Here is a 26780-nt window from a genome sequence, read left to right as displayed (position 1 = left end):
CCCACTCAAGATTCAGAATATTTAAGCACCCCAAAAAGTTCTCATGTACCCCTTTTTAGTCAATTCCCTTATTCCCAACTCAAAGCAACTACTAATCTGATAGGTTTTGTTTTTCCAGGATGCCATATAAGTGGAATAGTAATGTCAGCCTTCTTTGTCTTACTTGACTTCACTTTTCATAGTGCTTTTGAGATTCATCCATCCATGTTGTTGCAGATCAGTAGTAATTCATCTCTTTTACTGCTTAATAGTATTCCACTCTATGGATGTACCATATATCCATTATCCATTCATTCAGCAGTTGGACAGCCCCCCCCCCCCCCCCGTTTTTAGCAATTATAAATAAAGCTGCTATAAAAGCATTCATGTGTAGGCCTTTGTTTTCATTTCTCCTGGATAAATACCTAGGAGGGCTAGATATGGGTTAAGTATATGTGTAACTTTATAAGAAACTGCCAAAGTAGCTACATGCCCTCAACTTTTTTGTCAAACCAACAGAAGAGTTGGAAAGTAGTATAATGAATACCTATATACCTTTTACCCAGATTCACATATTGTCATCATTTTGCTACATTTCCTTTATTTCTTCATTGTGTGTGTGAGTGTGTATCTGTGTATGTGTAACAGCATTACTTGCTAAATTATTTGAGAGGAAGTTGCAGAAATCATGATGTTTCTATAAGGAAAAATTTTTTTTCAGCTCATTTCTAATAAGCAGCATAAGAAGGGGATTATAGGAATATACAGTTGTAAACAAATTTTTTACTTTGCTTACTTTAATATTAACAATCTGCTTCCAGTTTTAAAGACAAAGTTACAATAATATATAGCTTGATAGAAAAAGAAACCAATACCTCTTTGTCCTTATAAGTCAATAAACTCTAGTAACTTAGACCCTCACTAAGATACAATGAGAAAACACTGTTTATGAAAACATTGTTTACGCTCCTGTTTCTCAAATTCATCCCAAATACTAAAACATTTAAAACCAAAAAGCTTCCTAGACTTATCTCAATCCATATAATTTCTAAAACATAAAATGTTTTGAAAAACATCAAATTTCACAAATTTGTAAGGTCTTTTACTTTCTAGAGATGGCCATAAATTTGGTCTAACTTTTCTGGCAACTACTCTTAAAAAAATAACACAGATAAAACATAAATGAAAACAAACCAATTGCTTGGAAGAACTATTCTTAGTACTTATATTTTGTTATATACAACAATCTCATTATAGTTTTATTTGTAAAGTGCAGTCTACCATTAATATCTACTTTTAAAAGAAAATATAGAATAATATAGTACCAGAAACTGCATTGGACAAGTTCCTGAGACATCTTAATACTGATCTCAACTCTGCCTCCAAGTATGTAAACTTAAATAATTTCACTTGGATCTCAATTTCATTATTTGGTAAACAGATTGAAATAAATAATGTATAAGTTATCTTCCACATTTAATATTCTATGACCTAAAAGAGAAGTAATCCCTCTCATATACTCTAGCAACATGCTTGCATTTTAAAGAGACTTGAGTAAAACAGAGAGATTCTGATGGCTTTTAAAACAGGATTATACACTATGGGCAGTGAACACAAAATGCAATATAAATACGCCTTACTATTGAATTGTACACTTGAAACTTACCAGATTTCGTTAACCAGTGTCAACCATAAAAAAACAACAACAAAAAAACACTTCTTAGGAAAAAAAAAATCCAAATAAAATAAAATAGGATTATAAAAACATATATGGGTGGTTCAGAAGTTTGCTTAACTTGGTCAATTCAAATTAGGCTTTCCAATTCAGGTTATGTCCCCCTTAGTCTATTTTAATCTGACCAGATAATTTGTACCTTTCTCCATCTTGGAGAAAGAAAATATATACATATAACCTTTAGTAACTCTTACTTGAATTCCATAATTCCTCCTTTGCTTTAGATATAGACATCATTTGGTCATTAATTTTCTTTTTTACAAACTGATTTTTGAAGAAGAGTTTTACAGCTTGTAAAATTGAGTCTCTTCCTATTCTGTTTTAATCTTAAATCATTCTTCCTTAGCTCTCACTAGGAATACTTTAATGACTTTATTTCTTTTCTTCTTTGATTTGTTAAATTTTAAACTCTTTTCTTTTTAGTCTACTTTAAATGCTACTGCTAAATTATTTCTACACAGATCACAACACTTTCCAAATACGTTAAATTACCTTTTCTTATTTAAATAAAATTTTTCTTGCCTTCCCACATTCAAGTCTTTCCCGGCACAGATTTTTAGTGTTGTATGTCCTGGGACAATCAATTTATGTCACTTTATTTTAATCCATAAAATGTGCATAATGCCACTTATTCTACGTAAAAGGTTGCTATAAGGATGGAAAAAAGTGGGTAAGTCTTGAAAGATCTAAAACTCTATTACTGGGAAGGCCATATAAGTAATAGTTTGATTTCTGCTTCATTATCTCTCACAACTGTTATTAGCATTCTCCACAGACTGGCATGATAAAAGGTCACTCTTTCACATAACAACTTGAAATGATACTCAACTTAAAATCTCTAGCGATATATAGATAACATTTTGATAACATCAAAACACAGCTTTATTTTTATTCCAACTTAATACAAAATATTTTCAATTAAGGAAGCTGATATAGTTATTTTAATCACTGATAAATATACACTTTACCTTTTTTCCAATTTGCAATCCTGGAGTATCTGCTTCCACAATAAATCCAGTAAAAGCTTTCCTAACGGAAGCCTTAGGATCTGGATCAGAACGAGCCAATAAAAAATACCTAAAAATATATATACCAACACACATACATGATGATAATATTAACAGATAATACATGATGACTGCTGTCTCAGTTAATCCTCCTAACAATCCTAATTATTATTACCCCTTTTCCAGATGAAGAAATGAAGAATCACAGAGGTTTAAAAGTTTGCCTAAGTCACATAGCTAGGATGTGATGGAGCTAATATTTCAACTCAGGTCTACTTCTTAATTAATGTGGTATTTAACTTTTAGTAGTATGAGTTGCAAGTAAAAATTCCTTGTATCAAGATACTATAATATAAAAAGAAAGCATGTGCATGTTGAAACTGACACCTTCCCAAAACTAGTTCAATTCTTTAAGGGATAAGCTATATGGAAAAGAAGGACAAACAGGACTGCCTGTAAAAAGGAATTACATGAGATAGAGACTGCTATGCTCTGACTACTTGTAAGAGTGAAACATTCTCCAGTAAATTAGTCACTAGGGCAAGGCAGGGCAAGTACAAGCTCTCAAGAAAGAAAAAAAAAAAAGCAAACATCACCACCAGGAGGCAGATAACAGAACTGGCTACCAGGCCCTGTTTGCTATAAGATTTAAGAGTCCCCCAGAAACGACATTTTTGCACCAGCCAACTTCTGCTTCTATAATCTGCTTAATGTATAACTAGGGTGTAGTTCCAGGAGATATCCTGTGCAAAGATATACTAATGGCTAACTTCTGCTTCTGTAAACCTGCTTGCTTGTTTGATGTAGTTTTAGGCTTTATAAGCTGCCTCCTCTGGAAGCTCAGGGCTGATTCTCTTAGTGGGGAGAGTCAGTCACCGGCCAGCTAATAAAGGCTCATAATTAATCTCAATTGGCTCCGTGGGTCTCAGATTTGAACACACCACAACATACTGACCTCTTTGTGTAGTGAAATCAGTACTTTTGTTATAGCTGAATGCTTATAAGTATTTTTGGGGTTTTCCCTCCATAAGAATTTGTCCCAGAAAGATTTTTAAATGAAACAGCAGGAAAAAAGCCAGAACACCCAAATAGCTATGTATCCCATATTCTAAATACCCTGGTATAGGAGAATTGTATAAAAATTCCTTAAGAAATTTATTTTCTATGTTTAAAACTAGTCAATTATCACATACTCTACAGTTTTATTTAAGAGTAAAAATATAGTAAAAATTGTTTTTTAGTTTCATATATTATACCTAAACAGGATTATACACTATGGGCGGTGAACAAGAAGAGTTGTACTTAATAAGTTCTTAAAATAATGAAAACTTCTAATTACATTGTTAGATTTCTCTCAAAGTATTCAATTTTAATTGTTTCTTCTCTTCTTTATTACTTGCTGACATGATACCCTACTGAGAGATAATGATATCCATAATACTGGACTCTCACAAAGGTATTGATAGACATGTTTAAAATAAAACAACTTCCTGGTAGGCTCATTCCCAGGAATAATGCTTTACTTGCCAGAAAACTGGACTGCAAAGCACACAGATGTATTGAGTCAGAATTTCTGCAGATGATGAAAGCCCACTCAGTAAATTATTCCAATCACCAGAAAGTTCTTCTAGAAAGTCTCTATTTATATACCTGTAGTGATGGATAAATACCTTATTTTCCATGACAACTTAATATGCACTGGACAGCACTGTTGGAAAACTTGTCCTTATGTTGAGCTATATTCTACATTTGTCTAACTTTTACTGACTAATTCTAAATTGGCCTGAAGCGAATGTGCGAACCTGCTCTTCTGACATTATTTCAAAAATTTCAAAATTCTTCTAAAATAACCAAACCTAATTCCTGTAGTCTTCACAGGACATGTTTTCTAGGTTTCTCCTAATTGAGACACTTACTTGATTCTAAATTTATTCCATTTTCTTAAAGTGTTGCCCAGAACTGTTACCATTTTTCAAACCCTCTTGTTGATGCTATTCTTCTTACTTCAGCATGATGTTACATTAGCTTCTTCAAGGCAGATACATTACACTGTTGCTTACAATTGAATTTTATTAAATAAAATTTCATCTTTCTTTCTACAAATAGTGCTATCAAATATGTTTTTCTTCAACATTTTAGCTTTATACACATGACTTTATGATCTTTTGTTGAACATCATGTCATTATTTTTGGACCTACCAATTTGGAACTTTTAGATTTTATTAAAGTAAAATTCTGTCTTCTCTAAAAGATAATCTAAGTTTTAAGACACCCATTGCTTATTGCTCAGAATCAGAGAAATGTACTTTATCAATGGTTTTCCTTTTTCCTCAGTCTTAAGGGAATGGCTACAAGGAGGTGCTGGTGTAGTATATAGAGAGAGGAGATAGTAAGCCAGGTAGATGGGAGTTCTAGCTTTCCTAATCATATTCAACCAGAGCCGGTGTTTTAATTTTATTTTATAGAATAAACTTTGGGTTAATTTGAAGAAATAGTTCAGGGCTTAAAAATAGTTTTTGAAATCACCGAGCTATTTATAATCTTTTATGGACCTTCTAGTCCACAAATAAAACTTATCTTAATTATGGTAGTTTAATAATAAAGGAAAGGATAGAGAACAGATTCTGAATATAAAGTAATTAAGAGGGAAAATACAGAGATGTTTTAAACAACATACCAATTAGCTTGTCCTCCATTGGTTATCCACATCTTCTGGCCATTAATAATATATTCATCTCCTTTCTTTTCTGCTTTGGTCTTTATAGCAGCTACATCAGAGCCTGCTTCAGGTTCTGTTACACAGAAGGCCTGCAACATAAGGAAATAAGAGAAAATAATTAAAATTAAGAACACAGAATCAGGAGGGTATTTTATCTTTTAAGTTAGTATTTTAAATATTTTAAAATACCTAAAAAAAGATTCTTGGAAAATCAAATTGCTCAAATGTAAAAACATTTTACCTTATAATTTAAACGAGATGTAGGAATCCAAGCCATATTAAAAATTATTAAAATGTTAGATATCTCCATGTTAAATTCAGTTTCATTTAATTGAATGTACTCATTTAGTCAAACATATATTGATTAGTATCTACTACTTACAAGGTTATGAACTAGATAATGGAAAAACCAAAGATGAAAGACATCTTGTCTTCAAGATTTTCACAGTGTAATAGTGGAGATAAATACTATATTGTAATTATATATCTAAGTATTAAAGTAATACACAATAGGCTTGAGAAATTAGCTTAGCTTTAGAGTGTCAGGAAAAGCTTCAGAGATGACACTTAAATTAAGTCTCAAAAAGAAAAAGGAATTCTTTGAGGGCAAGGAAAAGCAGAAATGTGTATTCTAGGCAGAATAACATATGCAAAGATACCGAGATAAAAAACAGGGTTACCCAGTGTCTGTAATACAAAAGTAGCAAAGATCTATAACATGTAAACTCTGTGCTTATAAGAGAACGGAAGGAAATGAGTCTGGAAAGAAAGAGATGACAAAGAACCCTTTATATCACACAAGAAGTTAAAATTTTATCTTATGAAAAGACAGGAATCTCTTTTGGCTCTTAAACAGATGGGTGACAAGATGTAAGCAGGTATTGGATAAAGGAGGTGGTGGAAAGCAAGCATTAGGTAGCTGAAGTTCATTCAAATTTATTAAGTGACAAGTACTGTGGATACAAGGCCCAAAGATACAAGTTGTTTGCCCTTAAGGTATTTGTAGTCCAAAGAGAGATACCTTAACAGTTTATTTTAATTCAAAATAGGGTACGTAGGGATATTAGAAATGACTATTTAGTAGGAGGGTAGGAGGGGATGAATGGTAAAGGAGGGTGAAAAGAGTAAGTAAAACTCCCTGGAAGAGTTAAGTCTTGAAGTACAAATAGGAGAGGCAAGCAGATCTAAGGTACAGAATAATGAAACAGCAGCAGTACAGGGGAAACTACTGGAAATGCCAGTTTGGTACTAGAATGTAAAGTGTGAAACTGAAAGCCATGAAAAGAGGCTAAAAAGGCAGGAAGGGACTTGGTCATGGAGGCTGACATATATATCATGCAAAGAAGGGTATACTTTTATGTATTTGATAAATTTATTAAACACTTACTATTGTGCCATGGAACCTTAAGGAATCCAGAATGCCCTAGACTTGAAAACTGAGGAATATATGCATTTTTCTGAGTATGTCAGATTCTAAAACGGGTGTATAAACTAAAAAGGATGTTAGGTACAACTGCCATTGATGAAATGGAACCATGGTTTTTTTTGTTTTGTTTTTTTTTTGTTTTTTGTTTTTTGTAAATTCAGGAGAGAGATACAGTTAGATTTATATTTTAGATAGTTAATTATTACAAAAGTATAAAAGATAGATTTAAGGGGCAGCGGATAACCACTTCTCACTATCTTCTAGGTGCTATTCTAAGTACCTGACTCATTTATATCTCACAATAATCCCTATCACTAGACATTCATTTCACAAATAAGGAAACTGAGGCACAGTGAGGTTAAGTAATTTGTGCTAGTAAGGGGCAGAAGTACTTATAGAAAACTGGACTTTGGGACACAAATTAGGAAACTTTGCAGTAGTACATCTAAGAAATTAAAAAGGCTTTAACTAAGACAAGCAAGATAAAGGAAGGGAAGATGGAATTGAGAATTGTGGTGTGAAATTCACAGGATGTGATGACTAAAAAGGATGTTGGAGCAGTAAAGATGTGATGACTCAATTTTTTAGTTTAGGCAACTTCCAATTTGGGATAATCTTGAATAGAAGGAGTTCTGAGGAATGGGAAGAAAATAATTTGGTTTAGGATGCATTTATTTAAAGTATTTAAGTCTAGCCAAGAAAAAATGTCCTAAAAGACAAGTATATATAGGAAGGTAAAACTCAAGGGAAAAGTTGGGGCTGAAACTAGAATGTTAATAGACTAATTAATGAATACTTGAAAACTTAACACCAGATGGGAAAACTCATTTGGTAATTTAAGTGAAGAGTAGGCTATATAAATCAATAGTGCCAATGCTATAAAAGTATAGTATCTAAAATAAGAGTGATGCAGCCATCCTACTCTTATACTCACTGGACAGTTCTATAGTACCGTATTTAGCTCTAGAATATTTATCAGTCAGTGATTAAAATGATAATGGGACTTTATTGTGTTATATGAAGAAAAGGTGGGAAAAAATGGTATAAATAGATTAGAAAAGATAAGATCTGCATGATTCAAATATACAAAGGGCTATATACAGCCAAGGGAAAGAATTTAAACTGATAGGAGAAAACTATAGTGAAATCATTCAGACTTTTATTGAGGCCTATTATGGTATGAGGTGGTGAAATTATAACTAGAAATGGCAGTCCTTTTCTTCAGGAGCATGGAATCTAGCAGAACTTTCTAATGGCCGAGGCTCCCAAATAGAGCTGCTTCAGGAGGTTGTGACTCCCAGGCACGAAACATGAGTACATGGCCTTCTTACAGGGTGCTATAGAGGGGCTTCAAGTGTCATAGGAGTTAAGTAAATTACTCTCCTACAGAGAGATTCAAAGATGTTTTTAGCATCAGAACAAAAAAAAAAAAAAGGTATTGCACAAATGAACTGTCCAGAAAAAATAATGCTTAAAAGTACCAACATTTTATTTTAACCATCTTTGGGAATTTTTTTTTCCTGAGATATGCTATGACACATTTCTCTGTTTTAAAATAAGGCAAAGTTTTTGGAGCCTATGAAGTATATAAGCCTGTGTGGTTCTATATAAAATGTCTTGTCATGGCTGGTTCTTTAGAGATGTTATTTAATTCTTTCCTAGTAATTACAATTAATTTCATAAAACTCTTTACAACAGAAGCTATCTTTTTTGTTACCACTGCAACTTGTTCTCTTTGTTATAACGCTACATGTTATTATATAGAGTATTATAGTCATTTATGTGTTTTTCCCTGAGCTGTATCAGAGCTTCCATTTCGTATGCCTAGTGCCTATTAATAAGGGTTACATAAAATAATAAATGTTGCTAGCATTTGTCATCTTCACTATTCTATTTCGACTTACAACACCTAAAATTGCCATGCTAACTAGAAAATCAAGCTAATTAATACCATTCTTTTATATATAATTATTTATTTACGAAGAATTATTCATTTACTTATTTTGCATAATTCTATGCATAATAAATTAATACAGTCTGGATAAGGATCTAAGGGTCTACCAGACTGTTAAATTCTTGTGAGCAGAAGCACCAGTTTTATTCATTATTTTATTCCCAGTCTGCTTGGTACACAGTATTCAAATATTTGAATGAACAAGTACAGCATTATAACTTTATTTGTCAGTAATAATACTCCACCTTATATTTGTATAGTTTATAAAGCAATTTTGAATTTATTCTCTATTCAAAATTTTTTTGCCCTACACTCTAAAGGGATTTGAGGTAGTTTATATAACACACGTTTTTTTTTTTTAAATCAGGGTGAAGTAAAAAGATAGAACCAGAAAGAAAAAGAACACACTACGTTTTCAGTTCAAATAATTACTAATGATGGACTATAAAACTGGCTCTATGCTTCTTACCAAAACAAAAAAATACTAGTTATTACCTTAGGAGTTATTACCTTAAGTGCCCTTAAGCTGAAGTCTGGCATATAGCAGGTAACTCAGATACTGAATAAAGTAATGAATGAATGGATAGCAATTTAAAAGAAACTAAGTTTCCCAAGGTCATTAGGCAAAAGGGACACTGTGAAGATATTTTTATAAAAACATAAACATTTAGTCATATCTACTAGATCCCTTTTAGATATCATACTCCCTATTTTCAGAAGAGACTTTGAGCATAAGTGACTTTGTAAGATCACATTGCTATTATATGGCTGAGCCACAACCTGAAGCCAGGTCTTGGGATCCCAAGTTCAGTGTTGTTTCAGTTACATGCCAGCTACTTTCTAGCTCCATTAAAAATGCAAAGTTTCATGACAAGAAATTTTTTCATCATTATTAGCCTTTTACAGAGACTTCTAAGACTGGACAAAAGAGTTCACTGAATATCTTGTCTGTAAATTCAACAAATAAATTGATATCTTTTCAGTCACATTAATTTCTCATTAGTTCAAAAGACTTCCAGTTCAAATATCTACTGTCATATATTCAATCTGAACTTCTGACACAACCACTCAGTTCTTGAACTGCAGAGTGAGTGCTCCATTAAATAGATATTTCACCCCCCCCCCCCCCGGAAATAAGCTAAGAGATTATTATGATACTTTTTTAGCACCCCAGAAACATCATAAGTAGGTATCTTTCTCCTGGAAATAAATAAGGAGATTACTAAGATTACTATGATTATTTTCTTGGCATCCTGGAAACATCAATGTACGTAAATACCTTGTTAACTTTTGTCTTAATGTGTTATAGCCCAATGTATACATTTAGATTGAAAGAAAGAACACTCTTGTTCCCTTCTTAAAATGCAAAATAAAGCAGCAGCTGCAAATACTCACATTTATTAATGGCTCTTCAGTTATCCTCCCCAAATACTTCTTTTGTTGTTGATCATTTCCAGCAATAATAACAGGCATTTGCTACCAAAGAAAAGTGACATTAAAAAAAAAGATATTTGTATTAGATAAATTCAAAGATACAATAATTCTTTAAAAGGAGAAGTATTTTCCCCCAGTGAGTAAGTCTAAAGAATGGACCTTTATTCTGCCTCTATATTAGAGAGCTAAATCAATGAGGAAATAAATCTGTTAATTCAAGTATTTTCATAAAATTAAGTTCCACAGGACTTGATATACAATGTGTAAAACTCTACTGTAGTAAAATGCACAAATGAATTAAATTTAAATAAATAATGTGGTGTATATGATCAGGCATCCTAAGAATTGCTTAGTAAATTTCAGCATTGCTAACAGTGGCAGCAAGCCATCCAGATCCTTCTCTTGAATGCTGGTTTTTGGCTTTGCCCTTGCCTAAGAATTGTCAAAGAAGCAGCAGCCAATGTATATAGTTTCCCCACAAGGACAGGTAAAACTCCAGGTACTGGGTACAAATTCAGAATACTCAACTCTTGAAATTAGAAATCCAGGCTTCACTGCAGAACCTTGGTTTCTTTTTTTAAAAAAAACGATTCCACCAACTAACCTAACCTAGTAGTACTGTCTCATTAAAAAGCTTAGGCAATTTTTTAAGTAACTTACCCCCAAAGCACATGCGTTAATAGCAGCCATTATTCCTGTACATCCATAACTCAATTCTTCAGAAATTAAACAGGAATCAAAAGCTCCGAGTCCAAGACCTCCTATGTTATCAAAATGTTTTCGGAGTTCATTATAATATGTAGTACATCTCAAAATTAACTTTTTTGACATTCAATATTAGCTTCAAGTGTCCAGCATAGTGGTTACATTTATATAATTTACAAAATGATTCCCTGCATTATGCTCATACCCACCCTGCACTATATAGTTATTACGACATTATTGACTATATTCCCTATGCTGTACTTCACATCCCCATGACTATTTTGTAACTACTAATTTGTACTTCTTAATCCCTTCACCTTTTTCACCCAGCCCCGCAACCATCCTCCCATCTGGCCATCATCAGTTTGTTCTATGTATCTATGAGTCTGTTTGTTTTCTCTGTTTATTTTGTTCTTTAGAGTCCATGTATAAGTAGGATCCTATGGTATATTTCTTTCTGACTTATTTCACTTAGCATAATACCTTCCAGGTCCATCCACGTTGCTGTAAATGGTAAGATTTTCTTACAGCTGAGTAATATTTCATCGTATATACATACGACTTCTCTATCCAATCATCTATTGATGCACACTTAGGTTGTTTCCATATCTTGACTATTGTAAATAGTGGTGCATGAACATAGGGGTGCATATATTTTTTCGAATTAGTGTTTTGGATTTCTTTGAAAACACAGGAAGTGGAATTGCTAGGTCATAAGATACTCTTATTTTTAATTTTTTGAGGAACCTCCAAACTGTTTTCCACAGTGGCTACCAATGCACAATTCCACCAACAATTCTTCCATATCCTCGCAAACATTTATCATTTTTTGATTTATTGATGATAGCCATCTTGACAGCTGTTAGGTAATATCTCATTGTAGTTTTAATTTGCATTTCTCTGATGATTAGTTGATTAGTAACATTGTACATTTTTTCTTAAAAGAGGCTATCTGTATGTCCTCTTTGGAGAAATGTCTATTTAGGTCCTCTCCCCATTTTTTAATTGGATTATTTGTTTTTTTGGTGTTGAGTTGTATGAGCTCTTCATAGATTTTGGATATTAACCCCTATCAAAGGTATTATTGGTAAATATCTTCTCCCATTCAGTAAGTTGTCTTTTCGTTTTATTGATGGTTTCCTTTCTGTGCAAAAAATTTTTTAGTTTGATATAATTCCATTTATTTACTTTTCCTTTTGTTTCTCTTGCCTAAGGAGATATATTAGAAAAAAGATTACTAAGAGCAATGTTGGGGAGTTTACTGCCTATGTTTTCTTCTAGGAGTCTTATGGTTTCAGGTCTTACATTTTAAGACTTTAATCCATTTTGAGATTATTCTTGTATATGGTGTAAGAAGGTGGTCCAGTTTCATTTTTTTGGATGTGTATGTTCAGTTTTCCCAGCGCCATTTATTGAATAGACTGTCTTTACCCCATTGTATATTCTTGCCTCCTTTGGATAGATTAAATGACCATTTAAGCATGGGTTTATTTCTGGAATCTCTATTCTGTTCCATGGATCTGTCTATTTTTATGCTAGTACCATGCTGTTTTGATTACTATAGCCTTGTAGATAGTTTTATATCAGGCAGTATGATACGTCCAACTTTCTTCTTCTTTCTCAAGATTGCTGTGGCTATTCATGGTCCTTTACGGTTCCATATTAAATTTAGGATTATTCGTTCCCATTCTGTGAACAATGCTATTGGCAGTTTGATAGGGATTACACTGAAATCTAAAGATTGCTTTAGGTAGTTCAGACATTTTAACTACTGGAAGTAATTAAAATAGTTTACCTACTTAATTTTAAAAGCAAATTTACAAATATAATATCTATAACCTAAAAAACTAAAAATGTGTTTTGGCTAGCACAGTAACAAATTATACTTCTGTAAAATAAGTTTTAAAATTTTCAAAAAAATTCTCTTGGTATTTGTAATCTGGACCTGTCCTCATGTTTTAGCTTCATTTTATAAAAATTTGATTCAGCTCTGCTAAAACTTTGACCCTCTGACCTGCAGAAAGGAATGAAAAACACATAGAAAAAAAAGTCAATATAACTGAAATCAAAGATAGAATTAAAATGCAACAAATTGACCAACTCTAGAGAGAGAAATTTCCAAGGTTTAGGATCAAGTTAAGGTTGGAACCTGTTATAAAAAAGGAAAAATGCCTCTAAGTGTTGAGTACAAGGCTTCTAAAAGCAGGCAAATACTGAGGTCTGAAAAAGGAGACAAAGGTAGAAAAACAGTATTTAATGGCAACAAATATTTGAAAGAATGACTGAGTAGAGTTTTATAATTTTTCTTGTTTATGCGCATTCTAGGATTAAAAGTGTGAAGGAAGCTTACCACAGTGCTCTGGAATATGTGTACTCATTAATCCAAGTTCCCAAGCTTTTTTCATTATGGGAAAAGGATACTAAAAGAAAAAAAGATTAAAGAAAAAAACTTAATTATTGTTAAAATCTAATAACCTGATTATATAGTCTTGTAAAAATAGAAAAGATTTTTCTCTCCTTAAAATAGATATACCTACCTTTCCACTTTTATCATACTCTGCAGCAACTGGGATTATTTCCTCCCGGGCAAATTTACGAGCAGTAGCTTGAATTTCTTTCTGCTGTTCAGTGAATTCTAAGGGGAAATTATTTAGAAAACATTAAAGCAGAACAATGACTTGAGGAAAAAAGTCCTATGGAATCAGTATGTGGAGATTTATACTTATAATGGAGATTTTTAACCCCTGATTAACCAGAAAGTCAAAGACAACAATGTACTTCGAAATTAATCAAGATTTTGGTATCCAATATAAATAAATCTATGCCAAAGGAGGTAGGTAAAATTTATAGCTTTACAAATAAGTAACAGATATAAACTTGAGTTTTTCTCTTCTACTTGGTAAGGTCAAAAAAATTTTTTTAACTTATAACTAGTTCCTAAGCAGATTTATCAAATGTTTACTAACACTGAAATGAAACTATCTAAGACCTGTTCTGATCTCAAGAATCAATCCAACTAGCGAGAGGAAATATGCTCCATGACCATAAACCAATAAAACTTGTTCTAAAATATCACATAAGAATATCAATATCATAATTTCAATTTTATTCCTCCTTTAAATTCAGAATTTTAAGTTCATAAGTTACCAAAAAGGAACAGGTAAAAAGTAATGGGAAAGTTTCTCAAAAAGTATTAACATAAAACTCAGCTATAATGCTATAATAAGTGGTGTCCAAACAATTCAGTTATATAAAAAATGGGGTTATTATAAAATTAATGAAATAAATATGGTGGCTGGACTGGGACAGGAGCCAATGACTACTGAATCTTTTCAAATCCACACTATCACAGAGCTTTAATGTGGATGCATCCAACCTGGAAGGACAAGTAAAATTTGAAAGAGGTATAGAGAATTTTAGGCAAGAGGAATACGAACAAAAACAAAGATGTAAGAATGACCAAGAATGTTTAAGACTATACTAATAATTTTTATAGGGATGTAAGATATAAAATATAAGATATTAGAATTTTGGTGTTAAATTTTATAGCCTACGATCAAATCTCATTTTATAGAGAAAGAAACAAAGGCCCAAACTGAGGAAGTGCTAGCCCCATAGATTTAAAATGAATTAGCAGTAAAAATATTTTTAGAGTTTCAGTTCATCATTCTCCTCCTTACAACTTTATTTCTAAAATTGGTGCCAGTCCATATCAAGGTAATGAGTGGGTAAAAGGTAGGGAAGGCAGGGATATATTTTACATTATTTATTGAGAACCTACTTTGATTCAGCCACTATGTGCCAGGAAATTTACATACATGATTTAATCTTCAAATAAATCCTGTGTAGGTATTGTCCCATTTCATAAAGAATCAAATACAACTGGTCATAGGTATTATCCCTATTCTTTTCTTTGAGTTTCACAATCTCCCTCCTAAATACTTGTATCTATCTCATCTTCTGCCACTCAGCAAATCGCTATAGATTTCTCCCACTATTATAATTAAGTATGAATCTATATGTGACAGAGCAAAACTAGACAGCAGTTATACTAAACCTATGCTAATATCCGAATAAGGAATTAAGAAGACCCAATGCCCCAAACTTCTATCCTCACATTGCTTGAGAATCTTCATTTAATTCTATTTTTAAAAACTTAATAAAGAAGCAAACGATCTTAAAAAAATAAAAAACATAAAAAACAAAACCCTAGAGAGCTATAAGTTTGTCATTTGTATCTGGGTGTGAGTTAATTATCTCAGCTGCCTTTTCACTATTTTGAGACCAAGTGAACTGAGAAAATAGATTTTTAACTAAAAAACAAAAAAACAGGTAATAATTTTAAAGTAAGAAGCAGTTAAGAGACAAAGGATGGCAAAGATAGGGATTTATATTTTTCTTTTTTTTGCCCAAGATCTTCATTTTAAAGAAGGTGAAGGTAAATCACAGGGCTCCCTGATCTCAGAACATCTACTAGCACCAAAATTGCAGTTCAGGTATGTTATGATCAAAACAGGCTTTGGCTTATTAGCAGGCACCTAGCATTGTTTACCTAATAAGTGTTTAAGAAGTATTTGTTGCATTTGCATTCAAATTTCTAAGTTGAATACTATTCATGTGTATCAATAAATCTGTTATTTATCTTGGGCTACATACTTAGGAAGGGTAGGAATACATATGTATGCTAGTCACACAGATCTACATGTAGGGTAATTATGCTGAAGAAGAAAACGAGATCAGTAAGAATAGGAGTGTCTGTGAACAATCTGTGGAGGGTGACTCATTCTATTCAATAACAGACATTACTAAGTTTGTTGGTAAATATTTTCCAGACAAATACATATATACGACTGCACATATATAACATATAAGCTTAAAGTCAAAAGACAGAACAAAAAATATACCAAAATTAAATCCCAATCGTGGTTCACGTTGTAGAGAAGCTTTTGTATGTTGTGATCTCCAGCCAAAATGAAAAAGACTTCTTAAGACCTGCATAGAACAATTTATTAAAATAAACTTGAATAAATTAAACATTAACCAAGAGAACGCTGATTATTATGAGTACAGTAACTTGTTTGAGCATACTCAAGAGCATAGTTCTTAAAGTCATTAAATGCCTTCAATTATTATTTGATTTCTATGTTAAATAAGACAATTAACCAGGTATCTGAACACCTATCAAAAAGGAGCCTTTTTTTTTTAAGCAATGAAAATAAAAACTAATCAGTAGTATCCACACTACTAAAGTGGAGTGTTTCCAAGGCAAATGACAGGAAGAGTAGTAGACTTAGGACCACTAGTCTGGAAATCTTACCTACAAGCTCTAGGACATTTGTGATGGAGGAGTTGAGGTGGGGGCAACAATGGGATGGTACTGTCCTGTGAACAACAAGAGTTGCAGAGTCCATGTACTTTGATACCCTGTCTCTGTGAACCTCCCAGGTATGCCTCTGGGAATCTTCAACTTGGAAGATCTCATTTTCTAAGATACCTCACACTATTTAACAAATAAACCTCGTCCTATTGTTTCTGCTGTTGTCTATAAGCATCCTTAAAATGTTCTAAGCCAAGGGTCAGCACACTATGGCAGCCACCAGTTTCAACAGTTTTGTAAATAAAATTTTATTGGAACCAGCCACATCACATTGTCTAGTGCTGCTTTCACGCAGAGTGTGTAGTTGCCACAAGGACCATATGGTCCACAAAGCCAAAAATACTTACTGTCCCTTTACTTTTTTAAGTTTGCCAATTGTTCTAAACAATAGACTACTTGTATAAATATCTGAAATAGACTCAGATTTCTCCAAAAGGATATTTTTAAAAATATAACTATATATATATATTATTCCTCTGCAATTCATTTTTATACTCATGACAGTTTAATGTACACAAAAATAACCACTTGGATTTCTTTAAATTACCAAACTGAAAAACATATTGGAACTCCCGAGTAAATGAGGACTACCACAATTACATAAATTATACTTCAGAAGATTTTGATGGAACTACCCCCAGGTAATGCTAATAAGTTAGGCACTGAAAGAAAAAAGAGAAAATGAACAAATATGTTAAAAGATCAAGAACTGAACTTGTTTATATTTTTCAAAATCTGTAAAAAACTGTCCACTTTATAGATGACAACTTCAATTTATACAGAGAATCACCAACATTTAAAGTATAACGTACTACCAAATATCTCAAATAGCCCTTTCAAAATAAAAACATACTTTATAATATTCTTCTGAAAAAATAAATACAAGGAGTATGAAAAGTCACATTTCTCTGCAAATTTGCATTAATTTTGTTTTGGAAGTAAAACATGGTTTCTCTGGTCTTCATCCAGTTGTTAGAGCAAACCCATTCTTGTTTAGTCACACTATGTATTAATTCAAGGTCTAGGTCAAGCCTAGGATTAGGCACTATTTTTATTCTTATTTTGAATATAAAAAAAATGAGGCTCTGAAAGGTCAAGTAACATCTGCCATAGTTGCTCTGCTACTAGGTGGTAGAACCTTAACATTTACTATCAAGAGCCCATGCCATCAACCATCTTGCTGTACTGCTCTTTTAATTTCAAGTCTCCTAATTGGTTATTGGGTTCTATAAAGAAAACATCTCATGGAAATCAGACCCCACTGCACAAAAATTAGACCTCACAAAAAAGATTAAGTGGTCTGCCGAAAGACTGTAAATAGAGTATATTAGTGGAATTAAAATAGTTTACAAAAAGTTTACACGATTTTTCAGGAAAACATTATATAAAACAAAGTACAAAAGTAGATACAGCCGAGAACAATGCCCATTAACCTGTTATGTAATAAGGTTAGCCACTTAGAGAGGTGGAATAGTAGACATAGTACCTTATTTGCTTAGAATTGCTGCATTTGAGTTTAGATTACACAATATTTTTGAGACCTTGAACCAGTTACAAACTTCTTGTGGCTTCTTTTTAAAGCTGGAAAATGGGGCTAATCTTATTGGATGATTCACAGGGATGATTAAGATAAGATGTCTTGGAAGCTTGTGTGACATGTAAGTACTGGTTTTATTCCTTTGGGCTCTCTGTCCAGACAAACAATTTTAATCAAGCATCAACTTGCAATAATAACATAATTATATATAATATAATTAAACACTCCTGCATATTCTTTAGGAGTATAAGAGTTGTAGTTTTACAGGCATGTCAAAGAAGAAATACAAGGGTATACATTTTGTATATCCTTCCTTGAAAAGACTGGGAAATCTTTTTTGGTGTCAGTTAAATTTTAAATACCCCAATTTCTGCCTTCAAAGCCCATTAATTTTATATAACAGTGACAAACATGGGGCAACAATACATTAGAATTATTCTAAATTCTAAAACTGCTACTTTTTTGGTCAAGGATATAACTTTCAACTCAGTTATAAATGGCATTTAAATGGCAGTCTTGTGAGAATGTATCAATATTTAAGCTAATGACTGAGATAATTTAGAATCTGTGAGACACAACACTAGAACATTTAGACACACTTCAAGGAAAACTGTGGTCAGTTGTTCTTTTTTTCTTTTTAAATGTACATAACGTGGAAGCATTGCTCATACTGCAAAACCAAAAGTGCCTTAAATATATTAAGTGTCCCAAAGAGCGGCTGCTCCATTTTCTTTTTCCTGTGACTTCTTCGCAGGCATCCAAGTCAAGACTATCTTAATTCTGCACTTTCTGGTACACACTAATTGCAGAATGACATTTACTTTAACATTTCCTTTTGGGCGGGGGCTAGAGCGCGGGTGCAGCATTTTCTCGAAGAGATGCTATGCCAGTTAGCAAAAACAGGGCCATGGTTCTCAGACTCAGGTAAACAGTGGGATTCCCAGGGGAAATATGTGGAAGGTTCCCTAGCCAGAGAAATAAGTTATTCTAAAAAGTTTATGCCACAATGTAGGAAGCACTCGCCGAGAGGATACGGGAAAGTCAAAACCCAGGATGCATTGTCTCACTGAGAGCAGGGGGTGAGCATGAAAGCAGGATCAAGGACTGGAATTCTTGTTCGCAGCCCCGTAGGGTACGGAGAGCCATGGCGTCCCGTCTATGCTCCACTCCTCTAAGCACCCCAACCTCCCCAGCCCCACCCAGCCCTGTTCTCCCTCTCACCCCGCAGCTTCGCCTAAACGACGCAGTCATGTTGACTCGAAGTCGGGTACCAGTTCTCTCGCTCACCGGGCAATGCCACGACTGCGACTCTTCCGGTGCGGGAAACTAATGAGAGACCCACCAGACTCGCTACCGCGACGGACGTGGGCGTGCGGAGAGGGCCGGAATAGCTGAGAAGATCAGATTGGACGGAGGCTGCGTGCGCTGCTTAGCCTAACGCATGCTGTGCTCGCCTGCGCTGTCCGCGCGGCTTTAAGAAAGGATATAACGTGCTCCGGGGGTCAGACATGTCCCGAAGGGTGGTCCTCGAAAATGCTTCGCATCCATTGGTACACTGAGTTTAGACACCGCGCCAACCAGGGGGAAGCTGAAGCTGACAGCGGTTCGGGGAGGGAGCCCGGAAGACAAAACGGCTGCGGGGCTTGGCAGCTGGATAGGCGAGCGAAAAGGCGCGGGGCAGGCCGGGAATCTGACGGAAAAGGTACCGACTCCGGCGGAATTTTACAAGGCAAGCATCTCCTTGGGTTTCAACAGTTATCTTAAAATGGACAAACCTGCCAAACCTTAGTCATTTATGCTTTAAGGATTCAAAGTATACTCTCAAACGCTGGGCGAAAGGTAAAAGGATGTTTTGTTTTTCAGAAAGCTTACGCAAGCAGGGGATTTTAATCAGATAAGTGCGACCTTTCCAAATGCTGCCAAGAATGTTTAATTTGCTACTGCCCACGTGCGTGGATGTGGGAACTGTCCTTTGAAGTAAGGGTGCAAGATGAACCCATCTAACTAAAACTCCTAGCTCAGACAATGAATGTTGGAATTGAATGCCTGAAGAATTCTTCTTAAAGTCTCCCTCTCTTTCAGTTAGACCCTGAGTTCTGAGATGATAACTGTGATGTTACAAAGCTCAGAGATTTGTAAAACCGTACAGGTTTGGGTAGCTCTTTGTGAAAGCTGATGAGAGCCAGGAGTGTAAATGTTGCGGATAACCCCCAGGACTTCATTTTCTTTCTACCATCCAAGTTTAGGCACTCATCACTCACCCCTCGCCTCAACGAACCCTCTTAAGAATGGAGAAGTATGGACTGTTCCTGGGCTGGGATGGTGCCGGGGCGGGGGGGGGGGGGGTGGAGGCGGTTGGGGACAATGAGGTGTTGCTCGGAGACACAGAATAGCCATGAACAGAAGGAACTGCAAAAGATCACAGCAGGGTGTGGGTTGGGTGATTGTGCTGAGGATGATCTTAGCCATCAATTGTACGCTCTTGTGTAAAAGCATATTACAAAAATAAAACCAGGCCACTGCCCCGCCTCCTGATCCCAGTTTTCTGTCTTCTTTCTTTTCTTCATCTCCTACCCTTCTCATTCAGGTATATCTTCCAGGGCGGCGCTGGACATGGCAGGTTTTACCACTTGCTGGACATGGCAAGAGAGAACCAAATAGAAATACAATTGAAAACAGAATACAATAATACACAATAATTGAAAAATTTACTAGAGGCATTCGACAGCATACTAAGTTAAGTAGAAGACTGTCATGTTTTAAATTATAAATTTAAATGCTCTTCCGAGCTCTGGACTTGTACTTCAAATACCTTCTGTCCAAGTCACTCTCTTTCTTGGACTTATGCAAAGGTGGCTTCGCTTGTTCCTTAAGGCCCTTAAGCCAATTCGAACCCGCGATAGCACTTTGCTTAATATATTTAAGTATGAAGAGCCCAGCGAGACAACAACTAAGTAAGGATGCAGACACACAAACAAATAAAATTGCAAGCATGCTAGGGTTTATTCACACCAGATCCTGATGGCTTTCAGTCCTAGCAGACCACCCGGTGATGCTGGCTGAGATAGACACACGATGAGTAGGAACGGTGCGCCGATTCTGCGCTGGGCAGGTTGCCCGTCGATCACCGTCGGTTGACAAAGAGGCCTCTCGTTCAGATGGAGAGTCTTGGGCCAAGAAGGAAATCAAGGGACGGAGAGACACGCTCTTGTGAGACAGAGAGAGTGCTCTGATTCAGGAGAGAGTCCTGGAGATTTTATGTGTAGCGGTGACGTCTCTAGTGTCTTATCGGCCAGGTGCACGGGTGTCTGGTTATCACTCTTGGTCAAAACAATTTCACTCTTGGGGTAAATAATTTCAATCAGCAAAACAAATTGTTTACATTTCTGAGGTTTAACATTAGTGGAGCCATTTTATACACATGTAATATAATTCAAATCTAGTTCACACAAGGGCAAATAAACTCACAATCCACATGTAACAAATTATTGTAACACCTTCCTAGATATATCATAAGTACCTGAATCTAAACACCTCTAAGTGTTTAGGTACCTTCTCCCCTACGCATGTTTCCATTCTGTAGTCCTACTGATTAATAGTACCATTATCTAGGAAGTCATCCAAGCCTAGAAACCTTGTCACCCTTACTGATTCACAATTTTCCCTTACAGCTTCATCTAATCAGTCATTAGGCATTGCTAGTTTTGCTCTCTAGCATGTTTCTTTCCCATTCCTATTTTCTCTGTGCTACTTTAAGTCTATAACCTCTCTCGCCTGGTATACTACCATAACCACAAAATTCATTGTCTCCCCCTCTAATGTGTTCTTCACATTGCTTCTAGAGTTATTTCTCTCAAATATAGGTCAAGAAGTTCTATTTCCTTACTTGAAACTTTCCTAGGTTCCTAATCACGTACAATAGGAAGTTTAAATACCTTATTGTGCCCTAAATTCCCCTTATGTTTACATCTCAAAGCAATTTTTCCTTATCTCTATAAGCACTTATTATTCTTTATTATTGATTAACTACATATCTATTTTCCATCTAGATATTAATTTCCTTGAAAGCAAGGACTATGATTTAGTTTTGTATTGCCAGAGTATCTGGGATTCACAGTTAAAGCGCAGTAGTTTTGTGAATAAATATTCTAATAAATATTCATTGAGTTCTTACTGTGTACCAGATTCTATTCAGAATTTCCTTTACATGTAAGTAAATTATTCTTTACAACAATTCTTCAAAATAGGTACTCTTATTATTCCCATTTTGTAGAAGAAACTGAGACTCAGAACAATGACATGATATGTCCAGAGTCAAAGAGAAATGGCCGTATTGGGTTTCATATTCAGACAGGCTGACTCCAGAATCATTTTTTAAAATATATGTGTCAAGTGATTCAATTGATGAATAAAAGAAAATCAAGAGGACTGTTTTCCATATATAATTTTAATTCACCTGCTCACATTTTCCCCAGCTTTGAAACATCAACTGATGCTGTCAAGTAGAAAATGTGATAAGATGAACACGCGAAATTTTTTTCAGGAAGACAAATAAAAATATAGCTAATATATGTAGTGCTTAATCTATGCTAAGCACTACTCTAAGATTCCATTTATTTGCCTTAAACTTTCTCAATATATTTTTGTCCTGGTTTCTACCATCAGTACTTTGTCTTTATGACTAATTTTAATTTCTGATTTGTAATGGACAGCTAGAGGAGTAGGCCTTTTTATATTTTAACTTTACAGGAGAAAAAAAAAATGACCAAGACATCTATTAAAAGCAATCAATTGAAGAAAATGGAAAGGCAATTGAGAGTCTTTATCTTATTTTATTTCTCAGTGGCACTCAACACCGTTGACAACTCCTTATAAAATTGATCTTTCTACTGACTTTCACATTGTTATTTCTTTTCTTGTTCTCCATTCTCTCTTACACTAATATTTTTAAGCCTGTTTTTCTGGTTTCTCTATCTCTGTTGGTATAACATAATGTACACCATGTCTTAGATTGGGCTCTCTGGAAATGGCAATTATATGTAGACTGGGGAGTGTGCATGGGAGACACACTATTAAGGAAGTGAGGGAGATAGTGCTGGGCAGAAGAACTTGACTGTCAATGTGATTGGAACCAAAACCTCAACCAATTCTACAGAAAGCTTAGTAGCTGGGACGACCTTTCAGAAATCTTAGGTTCATTTATATTGTATCAGAACCATTTTTTATAGCAGAATTATATTTAATTGTATGCATAGACCACACTTTATCTATTCATTTGTTGATGGACACTTGGATTGCTTTCACTTTTCAGCTGTTGAGAATAATGCTATTACAAATATTTGCATACCAGTATCCGTTCAAGTTCTTGTTTTCTATCCTTTCAGGTATATATCTAGGAGTGAAGGCGCTGGCTTATGTGGAATGCTTGTTTTAAATTTAATTAAAATTAAAGTAAATAAAAATTGTTTTCCTTAGTTGCACTAACTATATTTCAAGAACTCAATAGCCACATGTGGCTAGTAAACTACACTGTTGAACGGTGCAGGTCTAGATTAGAACATTACACTTAGTAATTGGATGAATGACTTAATAAATCTAACAATTGTGCTCCTCTTTCTCTACTGCTCATATAAACTGCACTTTTGCTTTTGTGCTTTTGTTCACCTCTTTTTATGTCTTATTTATTTATTTATTTTTTGCCTAGGATATCCACCTAGTTTCAGTTGTCCCTTATGGAAATTTTATCTCTTTCAGGAAATATCACTGTTCTAAGTGTTTCACAGGCATTCATTCATTTAACCTTACAATAACCTTGCAAAGTCATTATTCTTATAGTTCCCATTTTCAGATGAAGATGCTGGGTACCAGAGATATTGCTTAAGCTATAAAGGGGGAAGAACTGGCTTGTAAACACTGGTAACTGGGCTCCAGCACCCAAGTGCCTAAATAAAAATTACCTACAGGCAACGGAATTTCAATTTTTATAGAGTGTAAACAAGTAGTATTATAAATAGCACATTAAAAAACATGTTTTATCCATATTCAGGAACTTGGAGAAATGATAATAATTCCGAAATGAGATTCGAGAGGTGCAGTTACCAGAACGGTCAGCAGAGGGTGAAGGGAAGCAGCATTTGTAATGTACTGCTACATTAAAATGGGAAAAACTGCAGAATTGATCATCTCTGAAGTCCTTTCTTGCTCTATCGTTCTATGATTAACCTTGTCTGAATTTTATTAGTTTAGTACAATATAAAAGAGTATTTCTGTCTCAAATATATATATATATATATATATAATGACATATATATAATGACATATATATAATGATTTTTATCTGATTTAACATGGTATTTATATTCAATGTTTATTGAATGTTTAAGAACTTCTCTAAAGAAATAAGTATAAGATGATTCATATTATTAAAGAGCTCAGGGTCTCACTGAAATTGCAGGATACATAAAAATTTAAATGGTGATATAAAACATCATATTAACAAGGTTTTGGAGGAGTTCAGAGCCAAGGGGAAATTAATGGGGCTGAAATGGAACAGGGCTATTTCATGGAAAAAGTGACCTTGTTCTAGTACCGAAGGATGGCTAGTATGTGCATAGGTAAAAAAGAAGAAGAAAGTTGGCCTTTCTTTAAAATTAAATTCAATTTCCCAAGCACTCATAAGCTGTCTTCAGTAAGCAAGGTGCCATCCGGACACTGCAGAAAAAAATAAAGATGAGTGATACTTTCTTTGCCTGAAGTCGCAAATCCCCCAACAGTGGTAATGTAATTCAGGATATGGTAGACAAATGTTAGAGCGCTCTATTAGAAGCCTCCAAAAACTGACAAAAAAAATGATATGTACCTGTCATTCTAAGGTGAGGTACCATCAGTTATATAAAACATTCTAAGCTCATGATCCTAAACTAGTTATGCCAGCTTTAGCTGTTCGCCCATCTTTAGCCTACATCACAAAGCCAAGGTTGAAGATTTCTTTAGAGAGGAGGTGACGGAGTACTTTTCATTTCACCCACCTTACTACACCTCTTCAATAGGAAAGGAGAAGATATGTTCCTTTATGGTAGAAATCCCCTAAATAAACACAAATGGAAACCCCTAGGCTGCTGCAGAACTTATTCAGAGAAGAGGAGGTTGGCTGAGCACAGCCACAGCAAAAATTTCAGAGCCTGTAGGATGTGCCTCATTGCAGAGCAGAGTTATTGCCGTTTCTGGGTATTGATGTAGCTGGCAGCATGAAAGACAATGAGTCCATGTCCTTCTCTAACTTGGAATATTGTCATGGTGCCAATTCCACTAAACTTCAGGTGAGTTTCTGTGGAACATACATAAAGCATGGGGAACTGCATTCACTAACCTCTTCTTATTTTATATTTATCAACAGCAATTTATTTACTGCTTCAGTAGTAAATAGAAGTAAAAACAACCTTGTAGAGAGGCCAAGCTGTCTTTTCGTGTGTCCTCGAACTTAGAGCAGTCACATATAATAATAATAATAATAATAATAATAATAATAATACAAAAGAGTATGGTAAATATTCCCTCTTCTCAAGTCAGAGAGGCATTTCCAGGGGGCAATTGGAGAGCTTTATGCATCTTTAGGAACTTGAGGGTCTTACCAATGAATTATTTAAAGATGAGATGCTATGGCCAGACCTGCCCTTTTTGGTAGAAGAACATACAGATGGATGCTTTGGGACTGGTCTATACTTTCTTCCATTGCAAGGTAAAGGTGAATATTTTCGAGATTAATAAGAACTCTTGGAAATGTCCCCAACCAGGTGTGCTGCCTGAGGGATGTGAACAGAGGTTGGATCCCACAAATCCAGTAGCCAGGCAGAAGAGACAGACCAGGCAACCACAGGGGATTCATGAGGAACCCACAAAGGTACCCCAAAGAGTTAGCAACTGTACATTGCAATTAAGAGGGTCCTGCAGGTGGAATACAAGTGTACCTACCGCAAAAACTGCACCCTATTTTTCCAGCGCCTACACTCCTACCCACCAGATATGAGAAACAATGACTAGCAAATTGGGGAGATGAAGCCATGAAGAAAAAAAAAGCTAATTTTGACCCCCCCCCCCCACACACACACATAGGTTAGGGAATGGAAGAAATTTAAATTTGAATGGCTTTGCAGTTTGAAATTATATTCAGTAGAACTGCCTCTGTGCTTTCTAATTTTTTAGTTCTATAATAAATAGTGTTCTATGGTTTAGTTTTCTTAGCTTTGCATTTTCCATTTTTACCTTTAATATCACTTTACACTTTATTTTTAAAGTTGATTTTGTGTTCTCATTAACCTCTATATCATGAAGTACTTGCAGGAAAGTACTTTGTGTGTTGAGTGGACATTCTGCTAACTTCCAGAATGGTTGCTTCATCTGTATTCTCCTTTCTCATGTTTGTTTGTTTGTTTGTTTATGCTGATGTGTGTTTGCACATTTGTTCTGCCTTTTCTTTTGATCTTTTTTATATTTCAGCTTTGTCTAGACTGTCTCTTTGCTCTGCTGTAGTTTGGGTGAATTACTTTTGCTTTTCTATTAATTTAGGTTCAGGGAGAAGGAAAGAGCTCAGCTGTTGCAGTGTCCAGCCTTGGTTGGAGGCCTGTGCTTCGTTCTGGGAATTTATTAAATGTTTCCTGTGCTCAACTCTACCTATCTATTGGGGTTTATCTTCATCACACTAAGAACATCATTGAGCTTTGGATTATTCCTTCTAATCATACTAGAGTCCTGAGTTCTTTGTTTCCTTTAGAGAAAGTAATCGGAAATATTGTTTTATTTTGTTTATTGGGTTGCTTACTTCAATTCAGCAATTTTCCCTTTCCATATTCATCCATTTCTCCCCAATAGTGATTTCTCTCTCACCTCCACCTTTTTTTCCCCTAAAGA

The 26780-nt window shown here is 34.7% G+C and overlaps 2 protein-coding genes across 3 annotated transcripts in view; one reads left to right on the top strand and one right to left on the bottom strand.

The window, feature by feature from the left end:
* The window catches only part of ACADM (acyl-CoA dehydrogenase medium chain), a 30176-nt gene extending 10660 nt beyond the window's left edge, over positions 1-19516 (bottom strand). The window contains exons 1-8 of the mRNA XM_016129604.2: positions 19095-19516; positions 15864-15951; positions 13497-13594; positions 13310-13379; positions 10915-11015; positions 10216-10296; positions 5399-5529; positions 2683-2791 (exon numbers count right to left, since the gene is read on the bottom strand). Coding sequence (XP_015985090.2) covers positions 2683-2791; positions 5399-5529; positions 10216-10296; positions 10915-11015; positions 13310-13379; positions 13497-13594; positions 15864-15951; positions 19095-19124 — 708 coding nt within the window. The 5' untranslated portion in view covers positions 19125-19516. The remainder of the gene's footprint in view (positions 1-2682; positions 2792-5398; positions 5530-10215; positions 10297-10914; positions 11016-13309; positions 13380-13496; positions 13595-15863; positions 15952-19094) is intronic.
* The window catches only part of SLC44A5 (solute carrier family 44 member 5), a 343060-nt gene that overhangs the window by 19894 nt on the left and 296386 nt on the right, over positions 1-26780 (top strand). The gene's annotated exons all lie outside the window — the stretch shown is intronic.

The sequence above is a fragment of the Rousettus aegyptiacus genome, unplaced genomic scaffold (genome assembly GCF_014176215.1).
Source record: "Rousettus aegyptiacus isolate mRouAeg1 unplaced genomic scaffold, mRouAeg1.p scaffold_m13_p_1, whole genome shotgun sequence".
NCBI classification, from domain to species: Eukaryota; Metazoa; Chordata; class Mammalia; order Chiroptera; family Pteropodidae; genus Rousettus; species Rousettus aegyptiacus.
This window is presented reverse-complemented; position numbering and strand designations above follow the sequence as displayed.